Consider the following 10,214-nt stretch of genomic DNA (forward strand, 5'->3'; position numbering starts at 1 on the left):
TCATGGAAGTTATGATGAGTCTTATGCAAAGGTTCATCGGCTTTGTTTGCATATTCTCAACTCCAACCCGTGTTCTATTGCTAAATTCTCTAGAAATGCTAACTACATGAGTTTTGAATGGGTTTGTATTGCTTTCAAATCATGTTTAGATGGGTTTGTCAGTGGGTGTAGGCCTTTAATAGGTCTTGATGGATGTTTTTAAAAGGGGAAACATGGGGGTGTATGTCATTCTGTTTTCTAGCATTAGATGGAAATAATGGATTGTTTCCACTAGGTTTCTTTATTTGTATTTGAAAAACACCGAGAATTGGACTGAATTTCTAGATATTATGGCACCATCCTTGAACTTACATCCATCTAGACTGACCATAATTTCTGATAGACAAAAAGGTTTAGGTAATGCAATTGCCACAGTGTTTCCTGATTGCAATCAAAGATATTGTTTTAGACACATGGTGCAGAACATGAAGACAAGGTTTAAGAGTCTTGAAGTGGAAGCATGGAATGCAGCAAAAGCATTTGGGGAAGCTGACTTTAATAAAAATATGGAGTTGCTTGAGAAAAGATGTAGCGATGCCAAAGACTACTTGATGACTGAGGAGCCTAGGTTGTGGGCAAGGTCACACTTTGACACTGAATGTAAGGTTGACCACCTCTCTAATAACTTCTCTGAATCATGGAATAGTTTTATATTGGATGCTAGAGACAAGCCTATTGTGAAGATGGTTTCCAAGATAGTGATGTTACAAATGAAGTTGATCTATGATAGAAAGGGGAAGTTTGTAGACTGGAATGAGAATGATCCAGTACCAAGGGTGAAAGATATCTTAGCAAAAAGAGAGAATGAAATTGGTGATTATGAAGTTGCTGGTTCAAATGAGGATAAGTTCTGTGTGACACATAAGTCTGGACATTGGTGGACTGTTGATTTGGTACAATTAAGTTGTACATGCAGAGAATGGCAAGTGTGTGGAATTCCTTGCATTCATGCTGTCACTGTTATTAAGCCAAGGAGAGACACTTGGACACAGTAAGTTTAAATTTGATATGTTCTATTGCAATTTGTTGTGTTAAATTATATTATTTATTGCAATTTGTTGTTGTTCTTGTTTTTAGATTCTGCAGTCTCTTTTTTCACTATTAGAGCATATAGAAATGCACATAGTCAGCACATAACTCCAATGGTTCATGAGGATGATTGGCCAAAGGTAATTCTTATTCCAATTTTCAATTCTTTTAATTTCTGTTTTATTGATTGCGTATTGACATGTGTTTTGTTTAATTGATGCACTGCAGAGCTGCAGATTATGTTTATCCTCCAATTAAGCATAGACAACACAGGAAGGCCTAGAGTTAACAGGAGAAGGGGTGCAAATGAAAATGAGAACTTCAGTTAGGTGTTCTAGATGTGGTGTACTTGGCCATAATAAAAAGAGGGTGTCAAGGAGGTGAAGTGGGTGGTAATGTTGTTAGAGGAAGAGGGACAAGAGGAAGACCGGGTAGGCCAAAAAAAAAAGACCACTTCCAAATCCATTCTTTGGGGCACCAATCAACCCACGAAGATGGAGCTCAAGTTGCTCCACCAATAAGAGGCAGAGGCAGAGGCAGGCAGGGCAAAGATAGGTAGAGGATAGGCAACCTGAAACTCAAAATTTCTTTGGAGGAGGAGGAGGGGAGAGACCGAAGATGGAGGAGGGAGGAGAGGCTCCCACTGTTAATGGAGGAGAGGCTCCCACTGAAACTATTAGTAGAGGAAGAGGAAGTAGGGGCAGCAGAGGAGGAAGAGGAGGAAGGGGCAACAGAGGGGGAAGTGGCAGTAGAAGAGGAATGTGTGCTTCTAATAATGCAACTGAGGCCTCATTTGCCTATTCCCAGCCCAATCAGTCACAACCATCTCAGCCACAACCATCTCAGTCAGAACCTCCAGCACAACAGACTTCAAATGTCAGACCTCCATTGGTGATACCTGCTATGCCTCCCATACAGCCACAACAACAGAGAAGGTACAACAACAGAAAAAGTACTTCAACAGAAAAGGTAATATCAAGCCAAACCTCATGCTCAGTTAATGAGGAGACCAGCAAAGAGAGCAAAGAAAGGGAAATAGTCTTGTTTTTTGTGATGGTGCTTATTTTGTGTTAGTTGCTGTGTTGTATGTGTGTTTTGTGGCTTTTGTATTTTTGCCCAAAACAATGCTTTCAATGTGTTTTTTGTTGGAATTTGCTTTCCGTTGTTAAGACATGATTACTATGTTGCTATGCTCTGTTTAGTGATTAGTATGTTGCTATGATCAGTTGTCAGGATTACTATGTTGTTATGATATCTTAGTGATTACTATGTTGTTATGATCAGTTGTCAAGACATGATTACACATAACATTTATTTCATTTCCATTCCTCTCTTTCATACATAATTCATCCAAGTGACAACTTTTTCACAAGTTCAGTTACATCACTAGCATTTCCTTTCACCTTCATTTTAATAGGACCCTCAATTGTGACCAGTAGCTTTCCCTCTTGGCACTTCATATCCTCTTTTGAATCCTTTGAAGTACTGGCAGCAGCTTCTTTGTTCTTGTCTTTGTCTAGGTGTCCCTTGTCTATCCAAATAAAACCCTTACATCCATCTCTCTTGCATGTTAGAAATCTCTGTCCAAAACTCCAGTCCCTAGTACTCTTGTACATTTTCATAGTTTTTCCACAACCCCAAGGACAACTGTGAGGGCATATATCTTTCCAATGGTTCAAATCGCCACATTGAAAGCAACCAGTAGCCTAAAAAAAGAAAAACATAACCCTCAAATCATGTGTTAAAATTATGTTATTAACCCTTACTCTTTGTAACTAATTTGTAATTAACCCCCAAAAAACCAGACGAAAAAAAACGAGGAAGGAAGCTATAATCAAGAACCCAATCAAGAACAGTAATAGTAAAGACCCTAATAGTAACAACTGAAGGGTCAAAAGTGATACTTACCTGAAGTGACATCTTAGCTGGTTCACCACCACCCATTAGTTATTGTTGGAGAGAGAAGCGAGCTGGATTTTATATGGTTGGGGAAGAAAGGAGTCAACTAATATCGGATAAGTCAAAGAGGATGTCAGAAATTTCAAACGGTTCTTTAACTTTCTAACGGCTCTTTCAAAGGGGTAGTTTGGGCATTATGGAAAAAATGAACAGTGTTTTTAGAGTTCTGAGATAGATTGGGGGTCTAATTGTGATGATTGAAATTTTGGGGGTTAAATACAAAACTCGACATATCTTTGGGGGGATAACTCAAAAAGACTCTTTTTTTATTTAAGGACAATATCGGTACTTAAAATTTATAAAGGCATAAAAAGACAAAGTAGTCCTCATTAATAAATATCTAGGCATCTGATTTTATTATTCATCAAGGGCATTATGCGTCAGAAAAAGTCCCGGATGAATTTAAGAGGCCACGATCATTATAGGCTATACTAGTAGTATATATATATATATATATATATATATATATATATATATATATATATATATATATATATATATATTATAGCTCTCGCTCATCAATTGAACGAGAGTTTTGAGAGTGTCAACGTGTCCATAAGTAATTACGATAAAATAGGAACCAAAACTAATTATGACTTAACCCGCCTAAAAAACCCACGATTATTCCCAAAGAAAAAAAAAAAAAAGAAAAAAAAAAAAACCCGCGACTAAAATTAAAAACAATAACCCTAGAGTTTCTCTTCATAATCTCTTCATAATGCTTACCCTAGAGATCTGCCTATGCCGGGACTGATGGTAAGAGAAACTCTAACAGAGTTTTTGTTTTTGTTTTTGTTTTGTTTATCCACGATAAAAAAAAAGGAAACAATGAATCATAGATATCTCCTTTAAACTAGGGATTTCTGCTTAAACAAAGAGGGTGTCCGAATTATAATGAGTGCTAAACAACAAAATTTCTTATAACTGTTATGTAGCTCATTATATAGATCACAAGTTGTTCACAAACCTTTGATGGATGTCTTTTAAGCCAACAGAGCGCTACCACAATCGTTAGGTGTTTCAAGACCTATAACCAACAACACTTCCATTCTCATGGTTCATGGCAACTATTTCACCATCCAAAGTACCAAAAACCATGAGACTAGGATCAGATGGATGGTACTCAAATTGCCTTGGACGAAATCTTTTAATTTCTTCCCTAGTTACACTGCTTAGCTTTGGCACCGGATCAATAGACGGCCATGCCAAAGAACCCACTTTAGCAGCAGAAATTGACATGGAGAAGAAATATTGACTTTCACAAAGAGGAAATTGTGACTTTACATTGGAACATTGTCTCGACTGGCCTATAAATGATCCTTTCTCACGCTTCTGCAATATACTAACAAGATTCTCCTTGCTCTGCCGGTTGTAAGGTAAACATTCATAGTACTGAGCACAAATAACTTTGGCCAGCTCTCTATCTGTATTGGTTATGGACAAGTTGTCCAAAACTTCCAAACGAGGCAAAGATGCTACCATGTATTCTCTGTAGTGTTTCTCAAAACAAATTGGAGAAGGATGATGTGGCACATACTTCTTTGAAGCAGCATTTGCATCACCTACAGTTTGTCTTGAATTGAATGGGCTAGCCAAAACCGATGGTAAGAGAAACTCTAATAGAGTTTTTGTTTTGTTTATCCACGATAAAAAAAAGGAAACAATGAATTGGCAGGAAAAAAAAAAGGAAACAACATCTAACAGAGAATCTTTTTTGTTTTTTTAGAATTCACGGCAAACAAAACACTCTATTCATTATTGATCACACTCTCTCTCTATCTCTGATCGAGATGCTCGATGCTGCTAATGTTATTGATCAAATTGGTATTTCCCCAAATCACTTATGAATTCCTTGAATCAATTACACATTATTTTTTTTTGTTGCTGCATTGTATGCTATTGTTTCAATTTCTTTCTACTGACTGTTGTGGTTTGCTGACGACTGATTGATTTTTGGTTATTTACTGCTATAACATTGTTATTTATAAAGAGAATGCTAGAAATTTATTTCTTATAAATTTGTTTGCCACCGATTGTTTGGAGAAAATATGAGGTAGATTTATGTTATATTCCTTTATGGTTCATGTGACGAGTGCTATGCTGCCTTCTTTTTCATGGAATCATATGCAATCTTTAGTTTGAGGTGGTCTACGACTCAAATTAATTTTTTTTTCTTCTTCCTTCCGTTGACAAACTTTTGAATTGTTTTTGAAAGAGTGGTTTTCGACTGTTGCTCTCTCTCTCAAAATGGAAAGTCAGTTAATTTAAGCAACTTAAATGAGACTATTAGCTTGATGATGTGTTTATATGATTTGATCAGTGTGAAATGGTTATTTATGCGAATTTTTGGATCTTAATTAAGTTGCACCGAGCTTATTAGCATTGATGTTTTGTGTGTTGGTTGATTTTGATGAAAATTGTTGTTAAAGCCATTTGCTAAGGAAATGCACTTATGAAGCCTTCGGTGTTACTGCTTAAATCAGATGGGTAATTGTTCATAAATTTGTCTATTAATTTTGGCTATTTCAGATATTAGTTCGAGCCACTTAAGAGGTTATTTCAAGAGTTTTCTCATTTATATCTGGAAGTAATTTGCTTATAGGCGTAACAATCAAAATGTATCCATCACATTTAAGTAATGGATTCCATGCCAAGAGTTAACTGATTATTTATTATTATTTTTTCCCTGTTTTGTCTATTGCTGCATATATGTCATCCCGAAGAAACATTATTGTTCTATATGGGATGATCAGACATTGAGTGTGTGTAATTTCCTGTGATGAGAATGGTTTATGCATGTACGTCATCTTTAACCTTAAAGTTTATCGTTCGAGGACACAAACTATGTTATTGATCCCTAATTTACAACACAAGATAGTGTACCATATTATCTAAGGTATTATTTATCTTACTGTGGGCTTTGTAATTGCATAAAAATGGGTATGCTTGGTTGGGGGGTATGCTTGATTGGGTATTTTATTAGGATTTTGTTGCTGGATTGGGTATTCCAAAACATGTGTTGACGTCCATGTTATGCACTCATATCAGGTATGCATCCCCTTATTCTCTTTCTTTTCAAATGATGAGTTGTAGATTTTGTCGTTTGGTCATTGCCGCATTAGTTTTGTTCCAATAAATTGTTAGGGTTTACAAATGAAATAGCAAAAAGCCAATTGAATCACAAATGATTGAATTAAAAACATGGAATAACAGTATGTATTAGAGTTCAATTTCGACTTGATCGGTTTCGAGATGTATAGTTTCCTCATTAACGTTTTTAGTAAACATTGTTTATCAATCGAGCTTTCATAAACATAACCCACCAGCATGTCCGCAATGGATTCAATATCTCAGGTACTTTTTTGTGACGTACGTTTCATTAACCTAATTAACCGATAGTTAGAAGTGGCATCAAGATGACATGTTATCCTTAATGTCAATCCAGACAAATTCAGATATGAAAAACTGTAAGGCTTAATCGTTACATTATCTCTCTCAACCTTTATATTGAGATTAGGTTTAACGAGTAGAGCGTGTTGGAGCTTCCAACTTCCCCGTACTATATGCTATGTTCGGCTTCACAACTCAAAATTTTGAAATTGTTTTACGATGGACTTCCTCTAGGTAATTCCAAGGGGGTCAAAATTGTGTTTGAAGTATTATTCTAAATTTCAGTTCATATATGTCCACAGAGGTGTTTTTGCTTCATGTGGTTTTCAGAAGATGCATGTGTGGCAAGATGGTTTTATGTATTCCATCGCTTGCATAAAGCCTTTACCTTGAAAAGGTCTTCGCAAGTTTTTTTTTTTTGTCCATTGTGATTGAAAGGTAATGAGCAAGCACCCGGCCTTGGTACTTTTAATTTCAAGCACCATGGTACACTTTTAGAGGCACTAGACTATCTATGTAACTATTTGAAACTTTAGATTATCATTGTAAGTATTTTCATACCTACTCTTCTAGAAGAGTTATGCCCATAATCGGATCTTTGAACTGTGATGAAGTAAATCATGATTAGAAATCAATTAGCAATTTATATATTGCACATTTTAAATTTATATATGACCAATTATAGACGAGTCTACAAGGACTGTGTTGAGAAAGAGATGTGCTTCCAGATATTCAAAATCAACGTCGACTACATTGATACTTTTAACAAAATTGGTGATCGAACCTATGTGCTAAGTGCCAATGGAAGAAACCCAGTAGAAAGATATTGACGTTCAATCAAATGTGAGTTTCCGGCCATGGGTTTCATGATTTACTTTTATGTATCTTCGATTCTCCGATATGGGTATATTTGATTTCTTTATTGGCAATGTTTTCCTATAATCAAATCTACAAACTATGCTATGAGTGCTTCATTTTTTTTCTTCTTTGTTTATCTTTCTGATATATATTTTGGTGGTGTTTGAGTTGTTCTTTCACACAGGATTGATTTGGACAGATGGCTAGAATTAGATGGCTAGAATTTCATGGCACTTCATTGCAATCATAGCCATATAATCAAATCTACAAACTATGCTATGGGTGCTTCACTTTTTTTCTTCTTTGTTTATCTTTATGATATATATTTTGGTGGTGTTTGAGTTGTTCTTTAACACAGGATTGATTTGGACAGATGGCTAGAATTTCATGGCACTTCATTGCATGCATAGCCATATAAAATGAAAAAAATATCATTTCATGCTAAATATAAGATGTCTTTATGAGTTTTCATATTTGAAATGCTGTTATATATGTGACCTTAGTCGTTAGCTCAAGCATAAACCTTTTATTCATTAATTTTATCTTATCGTGAGTATGCATCTCTTTTCTTTTCACTTCAATTTTTCTAATTATTCAATTTGGTTGTTGTTGTTGGATAAACTACTTTAGGAGAAAACTTGAGTATCACATTTCTCTTCTTTTATTTGCCTTTACTCGGGTCATCAAGTGTTCAGATATATATAAACAAACATTACATTTAGTGATTTGCTAGCTTTTTAATCTTCTTAATTGGGGGAATTAGTTTAGTCGTGTGACATTGGAGTTGTTTGATTTTATCATTTCAAGATTTATAATTAGTTCTAACAAGAAATATATTTTCCCAAACATGCAAGTGGTGTTCATTTTTTCATCAATTACCTAGGTTTTTCTTTTTCATTTCTTTTTGGTGTATGAAACTTGATGGGGAAGCATTTATGTATTTTCGCTACAATTTGTCGTACTTAGGTTGGTATGATGGCATTGTTATTGTTAGTAATGGTACAAACATTTAATGTATTTTGGCTACAATTTGTCGTACATATATAGGCTGGTGTGATGGCATTGTTATTGTTAGTAATGGTACAGATAATGGCGTGGACTAATTTATGTTGAAGTATTCACAAGGAGCCAACTGTAGGGAGATAGTGGTGTATCGGTCTAGAGCATACATAATGTAGCTGGCAGTAGAAATAGCACTAGAAAGTGCGGGATTGCCTGGCTTCGTACCCCAATAGGAACGACCAGAACCAGCCTAAGCATCGTCCTTCTCCTCCCAAACATGGACCGTACCCTCATATTCTCTAACACATCTCAACATGTTATTGCTTTAGAATCTATGATCTTTTCTTTGTTATGTTATTGGTTGTCGCCGAAATGATTTTCAACTATCTTCTGCTGCTGCAGATGAATTTTATACTTCTCCAGGAGTCAAGAGTCAGGTATATCATTGACACCTATTCTCTGGTTTGTGTTTCAGTTTCTTCTTTACTACTCCAAAGATCTTGTTTTTTTAGCATATGGCTTCCATGTACTTTCAGTTTAGGTCCGTTTTTGATTTGTTTAGGAACAACTTGATACATGCTACCAGTTTAGATTGTATGAACCAAAGCGATTGGGATGAACTGAAAGCTATGTTTATGATGTACAATTCATAAATTCATATTCCTATACTTGCACTCTAAGCCACAAAATAACATAATCTCCTTTATAAAAGGTGATGAACATTTAGTAATCCTTAAGGTTTACGTGCTCACTTTCTAGATCAGTTTTGTACTTAAGGCGAAGTTAACAAACTATTTGCTTCTTAATAGCCTAGCACTTTTGTGAAAATGACTATCATCTATGAGCATAAACACTACGATTATGATCATGGCTTTTATGATCCAGATGACATGGGAATATTATCAAAAAACAGATGGATGGAAGAATGGGTAGCAAAAGATGCTAATCAAAAGAAGAAAATGGTAAAGCAAGTCCATTCACGGGAACAAAAGAATACGCCTTGATGAAATCTGACTTGGAGGAGGTGTGTATTTGTGTTGATATGAAGATACCTTTGTGTCCTCATTTTCTTTGGCTTCGGATCTTGCTTCCGCTCTTGCAGTAAAAAACCATCGTCGTTGGTAGAATAGATCTTTGAATCTTATTCACCTTAGTTATAATATTACAAAAAAGTGAAAAAGAAAAATGTAACAAGTACACATTTGCTCCTATGCAGCCTAAGATTTGTCAACTATGAATTATATTAATCAGTTGTATGTTATAATCCAAGTATTTTGTAAGGTTACATAAAGTTATGAGATTAAAGTCAAATTTGTGTGGTCTTGAATCCTTTCGAAATATTTTTTTCCTTGGATTTACTTTATTATTATATTTATTTTGCTTAGTTGCTATTTTCCCCGCTATTTTTAAGTTTTCTTTATTTATATGTAAACAAAACACCTATATGGATTTGACCACTTAATATCTATAGTTTTATTTTGTTGGTGATTAAAGTTTTTTTTTTTTTTTTTTTTTTTAGTTTATGTGATGGTTTTAGTGAATCAGATCAGACTATTGAAATGACTCATCACATGTCATTTCAATGTATTTTTATAAGTTTTTTGATGATCCCAAATAATTAAAATCATACATAACTACAATATTATCATTTGATAACTAATAGAAGTATTTGTGAATTTGATTTTTATTGCTATTTTTTGCAGAGACACTGCAGGAGGATCTACTTACATAGTTGGCTATTATAGATCACCTTGATTAATCAACAGGAAATCAGAAGCTTGATGCAAAACACTCACGAGACAAAAAAATTGGATCAATCCCAAAGCACCCGTGGACAGGAAAACAGAAGCCTGATGCAAAAGAATTGAATCAATCTCAAAGCACCCACCAAACGGGAAATCAGAAGCTTGAATAATACTATACTTACAATGTCTAAG

General features: G+C 35.0%; 2 protein-coding genes across 2 annotated transcripts; one reads left to right on the forward strand and one right to left on the reverse strand.

Annotated features, from left to right (window-relative positions):
• The first annotated feature begins 452 nt into the window (after positions 1-452).
• Positions 453-1,397, forward strand: LOC147510581 (uncharacterized). The gene is made up of 3 exons (XM_086598184.1): positions 453-1,030; positions 1,145-1,208; positions 1,305-1,397. Exons 1-3 carry the CDS (start codon positions 453-455, stop codon positions 1,395-1,397), a joined length of 735 nt encoding a protein of 244 aa, XP_086454310.1.
• A 992-nt stretch (positions 1,398-2,389) lies between these two features.
• On the reverse strand, positions 2,390-3,224 carry LOC147510582 (uncharacterized). The gene is made up of 2 exons (XM_086599327.1): positions 2,977-3,224; positions 2,390-2,774 (listed from the first exon to the last, which is right to left on the reverse strand). The coding sequence occupies exons 1-2, from the start codon at positions 3,010-3,012 to the stop codon at positions 2,415-2,417; spliced, it is 396 nt and encodes a 131-aa protein (XP_086455453.1). The 5' UTR covers positions 3,013-3,224; the 3' UTR covers positions 2,390-2,414.
• Between the last annotated feature and the right edge of the window lie 6,990 nt (positions 3,225-10,214).

The sequence above is a fragment of the Coptis chinensis genome, chromosome 3 (assembly GCF_015680905.1).
Source record: "Coptis chinensis isolate HL-2020 chromosome 3, ASM1568090v1, whole genome shotgun sequence".
Taxonomy (NCBI): domain Eukaryota; kingdom Viridiplantae; phylum Streptophyta; class Magnoliopsida; order Ranunculales; family Ranunculaceae; genus Coptis; species Coptis chinensis.

What these genes read in the sequence shown, in the direction of transcription:
- LOC147510581 (XM_086598184.1), top strand. Translation starts at nt 453, where the DNA reads ATGGTGCAGAACATGAAGACAAGGTTTAAGAGTCTTGAAGTGGAAGCA. An exon ending in AGGAGAGACACTTGGACACA is followed by an intron (nt 1,031 to 1,144) that starts GTAAGTTTAAAT and finishes TTTCACTATTAG; the next exon opens with AGCATATAGAAATGCACATA. An exon ending in ATGAGGATGATTGGCCAAAG is followed by an intron (nt 1,209 to 1,304) that starts GTAATTCTTATT and finishes GCAGAGCTGCAG; the next exon opens with ATTATGTTTATCCTCCAATT.
- LOC147510582 (XM_086599327.1), bottom strand. Translation starts at nt 3,012, where the DNA reads ATGGGTGGTGGTGAACCAGCTAAGATGTCACTTCAG. An exon ending in CAGCTAAGATGTCACTTCAG is followed by an intron (nt 2,775 to 2,976) that starts GTAAGTATCACT and finishes TTCTTTTTTTAG; the next exon opens with GCTACTGGTTGCTTTCAATG.